The sequence below is a fragment of the Pygocentrus nattereri genome, chromosome 28 (assembly GCF_015220715.1).
Source record: "Pygocentrus nattereri isolate fPygNat1 chromosome 28, fPygNat1.pri, whole genome shotgun sequence".
NCBI classification, from domain to species: domain Eukaryota; kingdom Metazoa; phylum Chordata; class Actinopteri; order Characiformes; family Serrasalmidae; genus Pygocentrus; species Pygocentrus nattereri.
This window is the reverse complement of record NC_051238.1, coordinates 4962476-4982843: the sequence shown is the minus strand read 5'-3', so window position 1 is coordinate 4982843 and position 20368 is coordinate 4962476. Positions and strand designations below refer to the sequence as shown.

Below are 20368 nucleotides of genomic sequence, written 5' to 3'. Positions count from 1 at the left end.
ACGAAAATCCCGCTGCACAGTTCTGACGGATTCACTCTTATTGACGTGGAGAACGCAGAACGCTCTGCTCAGAGGTCTCATCTCCTCTCAGACTGAAGGGGGAGCCGTCTTCCACTGACAGTCAGGAACTCATAGACCCCCTCTTACAGTTGGATTGTGATTGGTTCCTTGGAGCTTCATGGTTGTAAAAATATGCCCCTTTAAAGTCAGATTAATCTTTTTTGAGCCACCCTGTATATAAATATGTTCCCTGTAAACTTATTTGACATCAGAAAACATACAAAATATGTCAATTGACCAGCAAACTTTTGCACAAGAACATAAACAAGAAAAATGGTCCCTGCAAAGGTTTAGCTAGCAAGGAACAACTTTTGCCTAAATAATGATTTGATGGCTTTTGTTTCCCCCCAAATTACTTCATACTGAAACTCCTTTAGCCCAAAGCTGGGACTCCACACTGATCTGTGTGAGAGCGCAGCCTCCGCACTGACCCAGTGTTGGGCACCTTTAAGCGCCTGAAAGGACTGAGAGCTGACGTCAGAACATGGGGATACAATGTGTGGCCTCTGGCTTTACTTCCGAGGTAAGTAGCTCTACATCTTTTATAAAGGCACACATAAAGCTCTAAACAACCTTCTGCTTAATATATTAATGCAAAGTGCTAAAGAAAACGTGCTCGTTAATTTCAAAAAGCGCTGTCTGCAGACTTTTCAAGGCCAGTGCACGCTTTTAAACGGCTCCATATCATGGACAAACACAGCTCCTTCACTTTTCTGAAATAAAGGAATCAAAATTAAATGGTTCTTTGCATCAATGTGTTTTATACGGTTCTAAACAGTACCAAAAACGATTCATCTACTCTGCCGACTGTACAGAACCATATACAACACATTCTCTATCAACTTGAGGAACCTTTTCATTACACAAAGGTCCTGAGCATTCATGGCTCTATATAGAACCATTTTCTTGACTAAAAACCCTTCAAGCACCATCGTTTATTAGGAGTGTAGAAGCTAAGCTGCTCGTTTTCACTCACTGTTTTTGTGGTGTCATGAAAACCAACCCATAGATGTTCAGCCTTCAGCAGTTTAGCCCTGCCCACTCACACTCAAGCTATAAGGAGTGTATCAGCCAATCAGAACTGAGCTCATTTGCCTATATCAAGTCTCAAAGACAGTTGGAAGTTGGAAAATGGTCACGTAGAAATGAATTATCACTGGTTTTCATTCATAACCACAAAGGTCAATATGTGGATCACCGAGTAATACAAGAAAACTGCAGGACACTGATACTGATAATAATAATAATAATAATAATAATAAGTTACATTTATATAGTACTGTACAGTTACCTGTGTGTCCGTCTCGGCCCTGGTGATTAATACTCATTGCGTTCTGGCTGATCAGGAACTTGACCATCTCCAGGTCCTTACCATAGGTGCAGGCACTACAGACAGAGGAGAAAGGTTAGAGTCCATCATACTCTGCAGCAGAGGTCCAGACCCTGAGTCCAGCGTCTGTTCCTGGATTTTATAATGACTTTTAACTGATGCAACTAGACAGTGTCACACCTGCCTGTGATTACTAGAATAACTAGTGGAAGAGTTAGAGGAACAGATAGCAGAAACAAGGAAGAGTTACAGGAAGAGACAGAGGATGAGTTAGAGGAAAAGCTAGAGGAAGAGATAGAGGAAGAGAGGAAGAGTCAGAAGAGGAAGAGATAAGAGGAATAGCTAGTGAACGAGCTGGAGGAAGAGATCAAATAAGAGCTAGAGGAATAGTTAGAGGAACAGAAAGCAGAAAAGAGGAAGAGTTAGAGGAAGAGACAGAGGAGGAGATAGAGGAAAACCTAGAGGAAAAGAGGAAGAGATGGAGGAAGAGATGAAGGAGGAGTTAGAGGAAAGGAAGAAGAGATAGAAGAATAGCTACTGGAAGAGTCGGAGGAAGAGATAACATAAGAGCTAGAGGAAGAGACAGGAAAAGAGGAAGAGTTAGAGGAAAAGCTAGAGGAAGAGAGGAAAAATCAGAAGAGGAAGGGTTAGAAGAAGAGACAGAGAAAGAGACAGAGGAAGAGAGATCAAAGGCCTGTATCGTGAAGGTTCCTTAACCACAAAATTGTGTTTTGTCTTTATTGATTATTATAATAATCCATTATAACTGGAGCAAAACTGATGCAGTTCAATCTCTATAAACAGATCGATGCTCTTGTGAAGAGACGCCTTGCCTGTGAAAAGCCGTCTCACTGAAGATGTTCTCCTTGGACAGGCTGTCTGTTCCCGTGAGCTGCACCAACTCCTTCACCACCTCAAACTTGCCGTTGTAGCACGCCCTGCGCAAGAACACCCACTGAAGAACCAGCGTTTCCCAACCGCAGAGCTGCTTACCTTACACATTTACAAGGGTTCTCTATTCTAAACACCTCAATCATCCATTAGCATCAGCTAATTATCAAGCCTTAAAGTGAAAATTCAGGGATTTTTTTACCTTTACCCCACATGTAGCTGCTCAGCTAAGGCAAGTTTAGTCTGAAGTTTGCTTCTTTAGTTGTGCGCTGTAACTCTGGGGCTGTCGGAACAAAACAACTTTACAGGAGAAGGAAAAACATACTTTACTTCTAATGTAAGTCAATGGAACCAGACGTTTTTACAGGTATGTTTTGGTCATTTCCTTTGGTCCATTCATCCTGAAATTTACACACGATGTAAAGGGCGTCAAGCACTTCCAATTCATGTAAAAAACTGTAAAACGACAAAAATGCAGATATGGGGTTTTGTCCCAGCAGCAGCGATATGCCCCACCAGTAAGCAAGGTTCAAACTCCATGCATACATTTTCACAGAAGCAAACTTCAGACACCAAACATGTCTCGACTGATCAGCTACAGGGAAAAACGGCTGATGCGATGGCTTGATTTTTCACCAAACTCTCGCTTTAAAGAGCTTGGTCAGTAGTTTTAAAGCAGGGGAAACCCAAAAGGACTGGGGTTCAATTTATCAGCTATAAATAATTAGCATCACTCTTACTAGGGGTCACGCACTTAATAAAGATGGTTCTTCTAAGGGTTCTTTCATTAAGGGACTGGTTCCATTTAGAATCTTGAGTTCTGTATAGAACCATTTGTATGGCTAAATGGTTCTTTGCATGGTGTAAGGATTCTACAGATTAATGGAGAATGTTTTGAATAGGGTTCTATGAAGCACCAAAAACGGTTCTGCCGTTGCTGCAAGCTTAACATCGTGACCACAGAAGAACCTTTTTTGGAAAAGCATTCTCTAAATAGCCCTTGTAGAACCATGTTTTTTAAGAGTGTAGCGTATTTCACAGGAGAGGATTTCTCAGCTCAGCCTGATCAAACAGAGGAGGAGGTGAAGGCCGTTCCTACTGGACAATCCTCACTTCGGGTTTTAGTGAAATCCTGCTTTCCTTACAAACTCACAGGTGAAGAGGTGTGTCCCCGTAGATGTTGACTGAATGGGGCTGGACGTCAAAGTTCCCCTGCAGCAAGAAGCGCACAATGTCCTGGTGCCCGAAGCGGGCGCAGAAATGCATCGGCACATGGTCCTCGTTGTCTTGAGCGTTTACTGCCAAAAGAGGAACAATAAGGTTTAGTCTGGTGTGAAACGCCTACATTCCAGAAACACTTACAGAGTCAGAGCTGTTCACAGTGGTGGTGATAGGAACCAGACGTCCACCTCTAAAAGCTCCCTCACAGGCAGTTATTACATGAAGTGGTTCTGAATAATGAACCAAGACGTCTGCGCCGATATAAAACAAACAACTGCCGCTTTCTTCATATCAAACCATCGTGCGCAGGCTCCCGAGCGGCGCGGCCGTATAACCGTTGGCCCCATCATCAGGAGATCGAGAGCTCGATTCCTGGTCTGCAGCCGGGAGTCGAAGACAGCACAATTGGCCTCGCTCTCTCTGGGTGGGTAGGGTGGCCCCTCCTTCTCCCCCATCACCCAAGGCGATACTAGTCAGCGAGTTAGCTGATCTAACAGATCTGTCGGTTGGCGCTTTCCTCCGAGCGCATTCGGCTGTCCCGTGACGTTGCGTGAGCGGCAGTTCAAAAAGAAGCGGTGGCTGGTTTCACAGGTCTCAGAGGAAGCCTGTGCTAGCCTTCACCCTCCTAGCGTTGATAGCATTGTGTGACTGGGGTAGTCCTAACTAGTGGGCGGAATTCAAAACAACTAAATTGGGGGAGAAAATTGGGTAAAAATAAATAAATAAAAAACCCCATCCTGCACATCTGACACAATACACACAGAAAATAAGTTTGCTCCCAGTTTTGTAGGTCAAAATAGCACTGCTGTCAGAACAAAACCTCGTATCTCCATTTTTGTCATTTTTCAGTTTTTAACATAATTCAAAAATACCTGTTGGCCTTTACATTGTATGTAAATTTCATAAAGACTGGACCAAAAGAAACGACCCAGAATTACTTGAAAAAAACTCCGGTTCCACTGACTTACATTAAAAGTAAAACAGGTTTTTTCCTTCTCCTGTAAAGTTACCATTTTGGAGACACAAGGTTTTCTTACGAGAACAGTGATATGCTGCAGGTCAAGAGGCTTTTATTGTCATTCCATCTATGCACAAGGAATAAAATTACGTTCCTCCAAGGAACAACGTGGAACAAAATAGACAGTACAAAGTGCGAACGTGCAAACAAAAAATTGAACTAGAAAGAATGCAATGAATACGATAATTAAAACAGACAGACACTCTAAACAGACAGGACAGTGCAGCGCTGACACAGCACTCGTTTCTGAGCAAGAGGTAGTCAGAATAGGGTGCAAAGACATTTAACATGCTGCGATCTATGAGTTCACGCAGTCAGTTAACATACGTGAGCACAGAAGTTACTGAGGTAGGATACACACAGTACTTGAGTAACACAGTGTAAACACACTGTTAGCAGCAATGTTCGAGATGGTGCAAGTAGAGCGTCAAAAGGGAGTGTGTGTATATGAGGGTAGAGTATATATTCATACTGAAAAGAAATGCATGGTGCAAAACAGGTGGAAACTGCAAAACAGGTGGAAACTGCATTCTATGGCTGCTGTGAAAGGGTTAAAAACGCTTTTCACGCTGGCAGATCTTGCTTGCATCCTTTTAAATGAATGTATACATGCTCAAAAGAGCCGTAAAGTGTGATAAGATCAAACAACGCTTTGCTGCAAAGCCACTCTGACAAACCTCTCTCACGGGACACGGTCCAAGATGTCTTGAGCACTTACTGTTCAAAGAGGAGACATTCCCACTAATAGCTTCCTGTAGACTCTATCCCTGCTGTGTTGTAGCCAATAACTGCTCAAATCAGTCTTGTAGCTACACCATTATTGAGCCTTAGAACAGTTTCTGTTTAACAGTTGATATTTGAGCCCCAGGCGGCTCAGATAACATTCTCAGAGAGTGCTGGAGGAAGCAGGCCGGATATTTGATCAGGGTCAGAGGCAGATTCTGAGAGGTTTTTTTAATCTTCTGTTTTGCTGCCTTCTTTTACTTGCAGCCTAACGATGCACAGTAGGTCATTAAAACGGCAGCATGTCCCAATAAACCAAACACAAGTTCACTATCTATTTTATTAGAAACTCCTTTCTAAACAGCGTGGTCCAAAAGACAGAGAACACCCTTCATGTACAACCATAATTCCCAAAACAGTTGGGACGCTGTGTAAAATGTAAATAAATGTAAATAAAACCAGGATGCCATGATTTACAAATCTCATACCGCATTTTATTCACTATAGAACATAGAGCACACATGAGACGTTGAAATTGAGACATTTTACCATTTCATGAAAAACATTAACTCGTTTAGAACTTGATGGCAGCAACACGTCTCTAAAAGGTTGGCACAGGGTCGTGTCCACCGCTGTACAGCATCCCCTCTTCTTTAACAGTCCAGTCTGTAAATGTCTGGGAAGTGAGGAGACCAACTGCTGGAGTTTTGGGAGAGGAATGTTGTCCTATTCTTGTCAGATGTAGGATTCTGGCTGCCCAGTTCTGGGGCTTCTTTGCCGGGTTTCTCATTTCATGATGCACCAAATGTTCTCTATTGGTGAAAGATCTGGACTGCAGGCGGGTCAGTTCAGCACCTGGACTCTTCTTCTGTGAAGCCATGCTGTTGTGATGGACGCAGTATGTGGTTTATCATTGTCTTGCTGAAATACGCAAGGCCTCCCCTGAAAGAGACGCTGTCTGGAAGGCAGCGTATGTTGTTCTAAAGCCTCTGTATACTGTTCAGCGCTGATAGAGCCTTTCCAGATGTGTAAGCTGCCCATAGGCACTAATGCAGCCCCAGACCATCAGAGATGCAGGCTTTTGAACTGTGTCCTAATAACAAGCTGGATGGTCCCTCTCTTCTTGAGTCCGCGGGCCACAGTGTCTATGGACTCCAAAAAGCGGTTTTCCATTTTGTCCATTTAAAATGAGCTTTGGCCCAGAGAAGACGGCGGCGTTTCTGGATCCTGTTTATATATGGCCTCTTCTTGGCATGATACAGCTTTAACTTGCATTTGTGGATTGCATACTGTGTTCACAGACAATGATTTCTGGAAGTGTTTCTGAGTCCATGCAGTCCATACATTACAGAATTATGCCGTTTTCAATGCAGTGCCGCATTGAGGGGCCAAAGATCACGAGCATCCTTTACTGACCGTCGACCTTGTCTCTTGAGTACAGGGATTTCTTGAGAATCTCTGAATCGTTTGATGATATTGTGCACTGTAGATGGTGGGATATCCAAAATCTTCTATGTTGAGGAACATTTTTTTCTGAAATTTTTAGAAATGTTTTTTGCAGATTGGTGAACCTCTGCCCATCTTTGCTTCTGAGAGACTCCGACTCTCTAAAATGCTTTTTTAATCACCACTTACTTTTCCAGCCCTTTGTTGCCCCCTTCCCGACCTTTTTGAGATGTGTTGCTGCCATCAAGTTCTTAATGAGTTCATGTTTTTCATGAAATGGTAAATTGCCTCACTTTTAACATCTGATACGTGTTCTATGTTCTATTGTGAATAAAATATGGGTCTATGAGATTGGCAAATCATTGCATTCTGTTTTTATTTACATTTATTTACATTTTACACAGCATCAAAACTTTTTGGGAACTGGGGTTGTATTTAATTTCCAGTCAAATCAGCCATTAAGTAGAAGTTATTCATTTTTTTAGGAGATGCTTCTGAGGAGATTAGATATAAAATAACTCACGTGTATAAGAAAGGAGAGAGTCAAAGAAAAACATGTGAAAAAACAGTTTCATAAATTGGAGTTCAAAAACTGAAACAAAGCTACAGAGAAAATGCGACTCCTAACAACCACCTGGAAGGTCACACCAAAACTGCCCCCATCAGATAAACAGCACTTAAAGCTTTCAACTTTGGAGGTGTGTCTGCAGATTTCTTTGAAAAACTGAAAGTTTTTATATTTAACTGAAAGTATTATATTTAGCTGTTGAGGCTTCTGTGTAATTTTGTTAGATATATATTTTCTCTGAATTCTCTGACTCCGAAAAGTGAATAACTTGTGTTTAATGTCTTTTTTGACTGGAAATTAAATACATGGTGGTCTTTGCACAGGGCTGTACATCCCCCCACTGGACACGGCTGCAGTTTATCAGCCCCCCCCTACCGCATGCATCATTGGTCAGAATCTGACCACCAGGAAGCTGTTGACTAGATATTATTTGAGTGGCTGTCCAGTAAAATAATCAAATAACACAAGGTTCAGAGACTCTGCTAAGATTTTTACCATCTGTTTTGCTTCCCTCTTCCATCAGCAGCCGAATGATGCCCTGGAAGCCCTTAGCGGCCGCCAGGTGGAGCGGCCGGTCACCAACTTCACCGCTCATGTTCACATCTGCACCAAACTTCAGCAGCAGCTTACACACCTGGTAGGAAAATATATACATCACAGGCGCAAATGATTAATTGTTCTCTTTAGCAGTTTCAGTAGCAGCTTTTTGTCCAGAAGCTAAAGAGTTTATGACTAAGCTACAGGCCAAAGGGAAGCAACATTAAATTGGAATTCAACAGACGTCAATCAGAGTGGTTTGATGTAACTCAAGAGACACTCAAGAGCTTAATGCTTCTAAAGCTTCCCTCACAGAAAGTTATGACATGAACAAATAATCACAAATAACTGAACAGTGCCTTAAATGCCTGTTTCCAAGACATTGGCTCAAACCCCTTTCACCCCTCGCCCCTACCCCTACATATATGTATTATTTATTGTTATGAAGAAAAGGACCTTAATACATTGAAGCAGCATTAAACTAAGGTAATATGATGATTCTCGTCAATTTTAACAGAGAAAATTGCCCTAGCCCTTCACTCCACCCCTCTATCTCAACAAGAATCTGGACACACTACCCCTACAGAGGGTTAGGGTTATAATACATAATTGCCCCCTGCCCCCCCCCCCACCCCCCACACCTTTGAAGGCATAGGAATTCCCTAAAGTCCAGGAGTGAGGAGCTAAACTTCACCCTCCTCTGCTGTCACTGCAGACGGGCAGGGTTGCCTACAGAGCAGCACTAGTAGCTGTTAATGAAGTGATGCTCTTTTATTTGATGCTCCCATTTTATAGAGGAAGATTTCAACCACTACTGCTCGTAACTCAGGGCAAGGTGACACTAGAAAACAAGGGGTAGAGGTAAAAATAAGAAATGGGACTGGGCCATTGTTTTGGTCTAAAACCTATGTTTACTAATCTAAATAGTCCCCAAACAAAACTTATTACTTCAGATGTATCACTATTTGACCATCATCAACACTCAGACACGTGTAGGTTCACTGGTGGTTTTGGAGAGTAAATAAAGTGGCTATATTTGTGTTGCAAATGTGGTGACCACTGGTTCCCATCACCACTGCCGAGTTAGTCAATTTCTCTGGAATGGAGCATTTCACTTAAAACCACTCTGATTGACATCATTTTAAAATTACGCCTAAAAAAAAAAAAAAAAGGTTTAATAAACAGATCATGTGTGTTCACATGTGCTTTGAACAGTGCTGGAAAACCCATAATGTTAACAAACAAAATGGTCAGTTCTCAGTTAATGCACAATAATTCTTGCATCCCGTTGGCTTTGAGAAGCTTTCAATTAGTTATAAAACAGTGACAGGGTATGAGCTGAGGGGATTTTATTTCTTTTATTTAGTCATTACATATTCATTTTTCCACCTGAAGTGGACTTTGGTCCCCAAGCATTGGCCCCACCAGCCTGGTCCCTTAGAATACACTATAATCGTTAAATGCTTTAATTCTTTTAAAACATTTAATGTAAATGCAATACTATTCATTTCATTTCTTTGATGAATACATATAAAAAAAGTAAGGAGTGAAGGGGAGTCTCCAGTGACCTGCTCATGGCCGAAGTAGGCTGCTATGTGGAGAGGGGTGAAGAACACAGCATCCTGGACGTTCACATAGGCACCGTGTTGCAGGAGAATGTCGACAGCCTTCAAGAAAAAGACCGAATTCTGTCTTAAATCACACAAATGACACATATGCAGTACTGTGGAGAAGTCTGATCTGTAGAGCTATTTATCTGGGCAGGAAGCACTGATTGATTCAAAAAACATGTTGCAATAAATACATTTAAACAAATGAAATCAACAAGTGCTAGTTTAGCCATTTCCAGATCTTTCCTTAAGGAAGTCCAGTATTTACAGTATTTACCATCTAATACCTACACTCTTACGAAAGTTGGATGGTGCACTGGAAAATACTGTAGATTTCTATTGTCTAATTAAACAGACTAATTGACAAATAAACCATCTTTTTGAAACTCAACTTGCATTTCCACCATTAAAAGGCTGACATGACATGTCCCAATAATCCAAATACACACTCTCACTGGCCACTTTATAAGAAACACCAACCATGTACTCCCCCTAACTGGCCACTTCATTAGAAACACCTACCTTGTACTTCCACTTCAGTATTTACAGTTACCATCTAATGACTACACTCTTAACAAAGACAAGAGGGCTCTTTAACAAAGACAATGGTCCTATACAGAACTATAAACACTCAAAGAGCTCAAAGGATTAACCCTCTCGCCCTCGCATCAATTTCAATGCCTCTGCATGCTTCCCACTATTTGTGATACTGCAGCGCAGAAATCCAGTTGAAACATTTGCTGAATCGCCCTTTCCATTCTATCTCATCATGAGATCACTCGTGACTCACATCCGGAGTTATGAGCCTGAGAAGAGGGGCATGTCATCTGCCTCTCACCGTGTGGAACTGGTGGATTCGTGTGTCTACATTCTGCATGAAACTGACCAATGGACAATTAGGAAATCACTAAGGACTGACCGCCAGAAACCCTTCGGAAAATCTTCATTCAGTCTACATCAGAGACACATGTGAAAGAGAGTGTCCAGCTCTGTTTTAAGTTAAGTTAAGTGATACTTTTTTGATCCCACAACCAGGGATATTCCACCTCCGCATTTAACCCATCCGTGAAGTGAAACACCACATACACACTAGTGAATACACACACACTAGGGGGCAGTGAGCACACTTGCCCGGAGCGGTGGGCAGCCCTATTCACGGCGCCCGGGGAGCAGTTGGGGGTTAGGTGTCTTGCTCAAGGACACCTCAGTCATGAACTGTCGGCCCTGGGGATCGAACCGGCAACCTTCCGGTCACAGGGCCAGCTCCCCTAACCTCCAGCCCACGACTGCCCCCAAAGGAGGCATCAAGTGATCAGCTTTAGTAACAGTGTTTCAGCAAAATCACTGAATGGTGCTGACCCACCCGAAGCTGGACACCCCTGCTGTAAGTGTAATATAAAATGGCATCCCCACCTCATGATGACCTGCTATAGTGGCTATGTGCAGGGCTGTAAGTGCCCCATAGCCAACCTGCTGGATATCAGCTCCACCATGTAACAGCGCTGTAACCAACTCAGCATTGTCCTGAGAGAAAGAAGGGAATGTAAAAAGAGAGAAGAGGATTTTATGAGAGGTGTCAGGAATTAGCACAGGAAAATATGAAATGTACACTCTCACTGGCCACTTTATTAGAAACACCACTTGTACTTCTACTCACTGGCCACTTCATTAGAAACACCACTTTGTACTTCTACTCACTGGCCACTTTATTAGAAACACCTACTTTGTACTTCTACTCACTGGCCACTTTATTAGAAACACCACTTTGTACTTCTACTCACTGGCCACTTCATTAGAAACACCACTTTGTACTTCTACTCACTGGCCACTTTATTAGAAACACCACTTTGTACTTCTACTCACTGGCCACTTTATTAGAAACACCACTTTGTACTTCTACTCACTGGCCACTTTATTAGAAACACCACTTTGTACTTCTACTCACTGGCCACTTTATTAGAAACACCACTTTGTACTTCTACTCACTGGCCACTTTATTAGAAACACCACTTTGTACTTCTACTCACTGGCCACTTTATTAGAAACACCACTTGTACTTCTACTCACTGGCCACTTTATTAGAAACACCACTTTGTACTTCCACTCACTGGCCACTTTATTAGAAACACCTACTTTGTACTTCTACTCACTGGCCACTTCATTAGAAACACCACTTTGTACTTCTACTCACTGGCCACTTTATTAGAAACACCACTTTGTACTTCTACTCACTGGCCACTTTATTAGAAACACCACTTTGTACTTCTACTCACTGGCCACTTTATTAGAAACACCTACTTTGTACTTCTACTCACTGGCCACTTCATTAGAAACACCACTTTGTACTTCTACTCACTGGCCACTTTATTAGAAACACCACTTTGTACTTCTACTCACTGGCCACTTTATTAGAAACACCACTTTGTACTTCTACTCACTGGCCACTTTATTAGAAACACCACTTTGTACTTCTACTCACTGGCCACTTTATTAGAAACACCACTTTGTACTTCTACTCACTGGCCACTTTATTAGAAACACCACTTTGTACTTCTACTCACTGGCCACTTTATTAGAAACACCACTTGTACTTCTACTCACTGGCCACTTTATTAGAAACACCACTTTGTACTTCCACTCACTGGCCACTTTATTAGAAACACCACTTTGTACTTCTACTTACTGGCCACTTTATTAGAAACACCACTTGTACTTCTACTCACTGGCCACTTTATTAGAAACACCACTTGTACTTCTACTCACTGGCCACTTTATTAGAAACACCACTTGTACTTCTACTCACTGGCCACTTTATTAGAAACACCACTTTGTACTTCTACTCACTGGCCACTTCATTAGAAACACCACTTTGTACTTCTACTCACTGGCCACTTTATTAGAAACACCACTTTGTACTGCCACTTACTGGCCACTTTATTAGAAACACCACTTTGTACTGCCACTTACTGGCCACTTTATTAGAAACACCACTTTGTACTGCCACTTACTGGCCACTTTATTAGAAACACCACTTGTACTTCTACTCACTGGCCACTTTATTAGAAACACTACTTGTACTTCCACTCACTGGCCACTTTATTAGAAACACCACTTTGTACTGCCACTTACTGGCCACTTTATTAGAAACACCACTTTGTACTTCCACTCACTGGCCACTTTATTAGAAACACCACTTTGTACTTCTACTCACTGGCCACTTTATTAGAAACACCACTTGTACTTCCACTCACTGGCCACTTTATTAGAAACACCACTTTGTACTGCCACTTACTGGCCACTTTATTAGAAACACCACTTTGTACTTCTACTCACTGGCCACTTTATTAGAAACACCACTTTGTACTTCTACTCACTGGCCACTTTATTAGAAACACCACTTTGTACTTCTACTTACTGGCCACTTTATTAGAAACACCACTTTGTACTTCTACTCACTGGCCACTTTATTAGAAACACCACTTTGTACTTCTACTCACTGGCCACTTTATTAGAAACACCTACTTTGTACTTCTACTCACTGGCCACTTCATTAGAAACACCACTTTGTACTTCTACTCACTGGCCACTTTATTAGAAACACCACTTTGTACTTCTACTCACTGGCCACTTTATTAGAAACACCACTTTGTACTTCTACTCACTGGCCACTTTATTAGAAACACCACTTTGTACTTCTACTCACTGGCCACTTTATTAGAAACACCACTTGTACTTCCACTCACTGGCCACTTTATTAGAAACACCACTTTGTACTGCCACTTACTGGCCACTTTATTAGAAACACCACTTTGTACTTCCACTCACTGGCCACTTTATTAGAAACACCACTTTGTACTTCTACTCACTGGCCACTTTATTAGAAACACCACTTTGTACTGCCACTTACTGGCCACTTTATTAGAAACACCACTTTGTACTGCCACTTACTGGCCACTTTATTAGAAACACCTACTTTGTACTTCTACTCACTGGCCACTTTATTAGAAACACCTACTTTGTACTTCTACTCACTGGCCACTTTATTAGAAACACCACTTTGTACTTCTACTCACTGGCCACTTTATTAGAAACACCACTTTGTACTGCCACTTACTGGCCACTTTATTAGAAACACCTACTTTGTACTTCTACTCACTGGCCACTTTATTAGAAACACCTACTTTGTACTTCTACTCACTGGCCACTTTATTAGAAACACCACTTTGTACTTCTACTCACTGGCCACTTTATTAGAAACACCACTTTGTACTGCCACTTACTGGCCACTTTATTAGAAACACCTACTTTGTACTTCCACTCACTGGCCACTTTATCAGCTAAACAGTGTAGGTGCACCATTTGGGTGGTCATTTTTGTGGTCAGAAACTGTATAACATATAATCCCACTATCAGTTTTACGACAATCACACATTTGTACTTTACTGCAATATTACATATTATATTACGAGTGAATTATTATATTATATAGGGATAAACCACAGTGAGTGCTACACACAAGCTCTCAAGGTATAAAGGTGCTGTATTTCTGTACCTTATAGGCAGCAAGATGCAGAGCAGTGAAGCCATTCCTGGTCAGTCTGGATGGACGCAGCCCTTTCAGCATCAGCGTCCTGATGTGGGATTTGTTTCCTGTTTAACAAATCAAAGCTATTTTCATAAAAGTGAGAGCAGAGAAGCAACATCTAGCTGAATTTAGATGAGTTGAAGCCTTTTTAACTGACACTGACATTGCATAGAAAAATGTTTCATACAGTGTCCTCTGTCACGTCAGAAGTAACTGACCAACCGAGACACGTTTGGTGTCTGAAGCTTTTTTTAGTCTTGCCCTGGAGCTACGAGGCTCATGTAGCTACCAACTAATGAAAGCTTAAATACCCCAGTAGGAAACCTTCAGGACCTTGTAGACCTTTGGAGAAGAATTAATGTGACATCAGTACGTTTTTGTTTATCGAACTTTCATGCTTGTTGTATTTAAAAGCACTTGGAAAGTATTGCAGTACTCTTATCTCATTGTTAAGTTCAGACTGGAAACAGAGGGATCAAAGTCTTGAAATGCCAGATGAAAAATGATCCAATCAAAGTTTTTTCCTTCTTGGTTACTAGGTAGATATGGCCAATCAAGCTCTCCCATTGGCCAGGACTTCAGGAGCTGGACTGAAGGCCTTACGTATTAGCAGTAACCACCAATATGATTTAGAAATGATAATGAAATCAAGCAATCAGATTATGATTAGCAAAGAATGGGATGAATTTTGTGAGAAGGCCTTCCGGCAGTTCTAGTCACAAGGATAAAAAAAACATGGAATGCAAAACGGAGGTTTATTGGTGTGCTCAAGTTATTTCCACGTATATTGTGATGGGACAGTAAGGTGCTCTTTGGTAACAAGGTTGAGTTTCCCAATATTCAAGGTTCACTTCAAAGCAAGGCACTCTGACATGTTATGATTAAAGGTTAAAACCGGCTTTTGTTTTCCGGGGAAATCCACGTATACATGTTATAAAGCCTGAGGCAGAAGACAGAAAGCTAACTATGTGTAGTGGCCTTTGCCTTCTTCGGGGTCCAGTCTCTCAAACAAAGAAAGGAGTATTTCTGCTTTTGGCCAATGGGTGACAATCGCTCAGACACAGCTGACTGACAGAGACACCCACAAAGGCAGTCTGTCAACACAAGAGAACCAAACAAGAAACACTAATGAAAAAGGAAAAGGAAGAAACAGCAAATTATCTGAACAAGCAATTCTATAAAGCTAAAATCTACCTCCTCATTCAAGCCAGGGAACTCGGTAGCCGCTACACGTCTAAACCTTGGAATGTTAGCCCAGTTCGCAGTTAATGTACCACTATCTGTCCTACAGGGGCGCTAACAGAAGCTCATATTATCGGAGTGGTTTTCTCTCATTTCTTGACCAAGTTTTGACATTTATGGCCTGAACTGAAGGCCGAGCTCTACTGGTTCCAGTTACTGCCACACACTAATTAGCGTGGTGCTAACGGCATGACTAAATCCTGTCAGACTTTTCTCAAACTGCGTGGAGTAGTTAAGTTATTTGAAATGATTTGTACAGATATCAGTGTTTCATACAGCGTCATAAACCCCAAGAGCAAGATTACTGAGCAACCCCGCACAGTTTGAGGCGAGCGTGATGATGTAAACGATGATGTAACCTCAAGATAAAAGACTTCAAGTCTCCAGAAAAACAACATTTCAAGTGAAGGCTGTGTTTTCTTTTGTCTGTTAGCGTTTTCATTTTAGATTTGGCCGTGAAAAACCAGAATAACGATTCAAATGAAATGACAAACCGGCGTTTTCAATTTATTCTTATTTCTGTCACAAACGGCTCGCGCTCATGTGAAAAATGAAATTGCAAATGCAGGCATTTCATTTCATTTTCAATTTTGGTTTGCATTTGCATTTTTTTTTTATTTTTATGAAGCTACTTTCTTGTCTGGCTGATTTAAGTATTCATCTTGATCTTTTATTGCTTCCTTAATGTGCATAATGTAGGCAAACCCAGTGAAACAGAGTTGCTCTCCTACCTGCACATATGCAGCACAGGTGCAGCAGTGAGAGGCCGTTTTCTGTGCGATAGTTCAGGTTCACTTTGTTGAAAGCTTCATCCGAGCTGCGTAATTCACAAACCACCGCAGGGGAACAGAAAGAGGGAGACTGTTATGGCCTGAAAATCCTCTTTTCAGAAGTTCTGTAACTTTAACGCAACAGACTCAATGAAACATGTTTTCTAGGTTTATTTGCTTTGTTCATACTGTTTTTATGTAAACAATGGAATGTAATATCCTTCGTATTCTGAAGGGGTAAGAATGTTTGTTTAGACCAGCGGTCAGCAGCACATGGCTCTGGAGATGCCTGCGGCTGTTTTGCTGCCCTGTTGTGGCTCCACAGCTGAATCAGATCAGTAGGTAAGAATAAAATAATCCTCCTCTACAGTAAAATAAAGCTCTGCTGATCCTTCAACACAGTTTAACAGTAAATGGTCTTAAACGCTGGAGTTAATGTAGAACTGCTGATTCACCCTTTAACCCCGAAGACCAGCGCAGACGGCTGGTCACCATAGCAACACAGACAACAGTCTCGCCCAGCTAGTAGTTTTTTGAAAAGGCGAAAAAGAGAGATTTAAACTGAACTTCAATGATTTAGATATAAACAGACTTATTTGCATTTATAAATCACTCCAGCTGGTTTCCTGATACGTTTAATCTGCAACGAGAAACTGACAAACACTAAAAAGATGCTAAGCTGAAGTCAGTTTCGCATTCGCCAGCTTCTGGTTTGACCTCATTCATATATATCATGTCTTAAAGGCAAAGAAACAAATACAATCTAAAAAAAAAAAGAGTTGGTAAAACTTATTTATGTTTTAGGTACATTAAACCTCACAAATGGACCTCGAAGTGTTAAATAAAGCGCAGGAAGAATGTAAGATGTGGGCCCTTTAGATTAAATTAGCTTGGGGACTGAGCAACTCTGCTACTCCTCCTCAGCCTCACCTGAACACATGCTTCAGGTCGGCCAGCTCCTCCTCTTTGACCCTCAGATCATCCTCCAGCCGCTCGATGATCACAGAGTACGACTCGCTCACTTTCTTCTTCCACTCATCTGCAGAAAAACCAGCACATACAGAACATTCAGCTGTTTCACAGCTTTGAGGGGCGTGTTCTGAGTAACATATTGTCCAGTTTGCCTTCAATTTGCAGCTCTTTGGTATGAAGAGCTATGAAGAGGTTTTAAATAATGATTTGACAGTTTTTTCTACCGTTAAAAGAGTTGAAGCTTTAAAAGAAGAAAAAAAACAAATAAAACTGAAAGTACAAATTTGTGTAAAATGATTCTGTAAATAAATGAATGTCATCTTTGTATTCTTTCACCTAAGAGGGTTTCCAAATATACCAGGTGTAGTTTTGACTATCATCACTGCATACAATTCACGGTGTATAATGTATTAATCAGGCTAGGCTACTTATTTTTCTCTGCAATAAAATCCAACATTGTGTCTGATACTGTCCTGATACTGTGCATCAGATCAGTGTCTTCTCTAATAGCTTTGCATGTTTAGAAAATAGTTATATAATATTATGTCCAGAAGTTACTGAATAACTAATAGCAGACGCTGAACATTTGCTGATATTGTCCTGTGTCAGATCACTGATCATCTCTAATCACTATTTAGGAGCAACATGTATAGAAAATATTTATATGATATTATGTCAAGTGGTGAATACTTTATAGTAGATACTGAATAATTAATAGTAGTGACTGAATAATTTATAATAGTGAAAATTTAGTTTTATATGAGCAACATGTCTAGAAATAATATGTGTAATATCTGTGAATAATTATTAGTTGTTACTGAATAATCAATGGTAGATTCTGAATAATTTATAGTAGACACTGAAAATTCACAGCAGTCATTGAATAACTCACAGTAGATACTGAATAATTCACAGTAGATACTGAATAATTCATAGTAGTTACTGAATAATTCAAAGTAAACACTGAATAATTCATAGTAGATACTGAATAATTCAAAGTAAACACTGAATAATTCATAGTAGATACTGAATAATTCATAGGAAACACTGAATAACTCATAGTGGATATTGAGTCATTCAAAGTAAACACTGAATAATTCATAGGAAACACTGAACAGTTCATATTAGTTACTGAATAATTCAAAGTAAACACTGAATAATTCATGGTAGACACTGAATAATTCATAGGAAACACTGAATAATTCATAGTAGTTACTGAATAATTCATAGTAGATACTGAATAATTCATAGTAGACACTGAATAATTCATGGTAGACACTGAATAATTCATAGGAAACGCTGAATAATTCATAGTAGTTACTGAATAATTCAAAGTAAACACAGAATAATTCATAGTAGACACTGAATAATTCATAGGAAACGCTGAATAATTCATAGTAGTTACTGAATAATTCAAAGTAAACACAGAATAATTCATAGTAGACACTGAATAATTCATAGGAAACACTGAATAATTCATAGTAGTTACTGAATAATTCATAGTAGACACTGAATAATTCATAGGAAACACTGAAAAATCATAGTAGATACTGAATAATTCACAGTAGACATTGAATAATTCATAGTAGATACTGAATAATCATAGTAGATACTGAATAATTCACAGTAGACATTGAATAATTCATAGTAGATACTGAATAATTCACAGTAGACATTGAATAATTCATAGTAGATACTGAATAATCATAGTAGATACTGAATAATTCACAGTAGACATTGAATAATTCATAGTAGATACTGAATACTTCATAGGAAACACTGAATAATTCATAGTAGTTACTGAATAATTCAAAGTAAACACTGAATAATTCATGGTAGCTACTGAATAATTCATAGGAAACACTGAATAATTCATAGTAGATACTGAATAATTCACAGTAGACATTGAATAATTCATAGTAGATACTGAATAATTCATAGGAAACACTGAATAATCATAGTAGATACTGAATAATTCACAGTAGACATTGAATAATTCATAGTAGATACTGAATAATTCTTAGGAAACACTGAATAATTCATAGTAGTTACTGAATAATTCAAAGTAAACACTGAATAATTCATAGTAGATACTGAATAATTCACAGTAGACATTGAATAATCATAGTAGATACTGAATAATTCACAGTAGACATTGAATAATTCATAGTAGATACTGAATAATTCTTAGGAAACACTGAATAATTCATAGTAGTTACTGAATAATTCAAAGTAAACACTGAATAATTCATGGTAGCTACTGAATAATTCATAGGAAACACTGAATAATTCATAGTAGATACTGAATAATTCAAAGTAAACACTGAATAATTCATGGTAGCTACTGAATAATTCATAAGAAACACTGAATAATTCATAGTAGACACTAAATAATAAATAGTAGACACTGAATAATTCATAGTACTTACCAAATAATTCACAATAGACACTGAATAATTCATAGGAGTTACTGCATAATTCATACTAGTTACTGAATAATTCATACTAGTTACTGAATAATTCATAGGAGTTACTGCATAATTCATACTAGTTACTGAATAATTCATACTAGTTACTGAATAATTCATAGGAGTTACTGCATAATTCATACTAGTTACTGAATACTTCACAGTAGATATTGAGTAATCCTCAGTAAACACTGAGTTATTAGAATTAACATTCAGAAAATATAATAATGCTGAATAAGAAGGCTGCTGCGTACAGACAGGCATCCGAACACTTTACCTGTGCATGTCTGTGTAGGTCTTGATTTGTAATTCCCCATCGAACCGCTCCGCTCAAACCCTTCACTGCGAGATCAGAGCAACGTGTCATGCAGCTGAAACGCTATTCCAGTCTCAAACACAATAGAGCTGGAGCAGATAAAGCCGGGATCTCTGCCCTCCTGCTAAAAATACACTGAGAGGAATGTCAGACAGCAGAGACAGCTGAACCTGCGCGAGTGAGCGAGCGAGTGCTGTGAGCTGTGATGAGGCTGCATCTCCCTCTCTCTGCTCTAACCCTCTTCTAACAGCAGGTGTAACAGCATAAAACAGCTATGATGTTATTCTGCAGGACAGATAAACTCTCTGATATCTGAACATGAACATACAGACAGGGACATAATGCTAAACATCAACAGAACTCAATTTTAAGTGTGTTATTTATTAAAAGAGGGTCATTATGTACAAAACAGACACACGCAGAAGAAGTATGCAAAAGTTTGGGCACCCCTAGTCAAATTTTCATACCGAATAAGTGAACACGTCCTCTTCACCTCTACTTCTGCAGCGCAGTACAAGTACAAGCCAGCATGCTCTTATTTAGCTGCACGAAACAGCAGGATGACCTTAGACGTGACACAAGGAAAAGCAAAGGGATTTTTATTTAGTATT

At 40.0% G+C, this 20368-nt stretch overlaps 1 protein-coding gene across 1 annotated transcript in view; it reads right to left on the bottom strand.

Moving 5' to 3' along the window:
* tnni3k (TNNI3 interacting kinase) overlaps window positions 1-19951 on the bottom strand; it is a 45953-nt gene extending 26002 nt beyond the window's left edge. Inside the window, exons 1-10 of the mRNA XM_017717796.2 lie at window positions 19719-19951; window positions 16932-17040; window positions 15963-16048; window positions 13957-14054; window positions 10818-10928; window positions 9363-9461; window positions 7753-7891; window positions 3435-3579; window positions 2224-2328; window positions 1352-1446 (exon numbers count right to left, since the gene is read on the bottom strand). Of these exons, the coding sequence (XP_017573285.2) occupies window positions 1352-1446; window positions 2224-2328; window positions 3435-3579; window positions 7753-7891; window positions 9363-9461; window positions 10818-10928; window positions 13957-14054; window positions 15963-16048; window positions 16932-17040; window positions 19719-19758 (1027 nt within the window). The 5' untranslated portion in view covers window positions 19759-19951. The remainder of the gene's footprint in view (window positions 1-1351; window positions 1447-2223; window positions 2329-3434; window positions 3580-7752; window positions 7892-9362; window positions 9462-10817; window positions 10929-13956; window positions 14055-15962; window positions 16049-16931; window positions 17041-19718) is intronic.
* Between the last annotated feature and the right edge of the window lie 417 nt (window positions 19952-20368).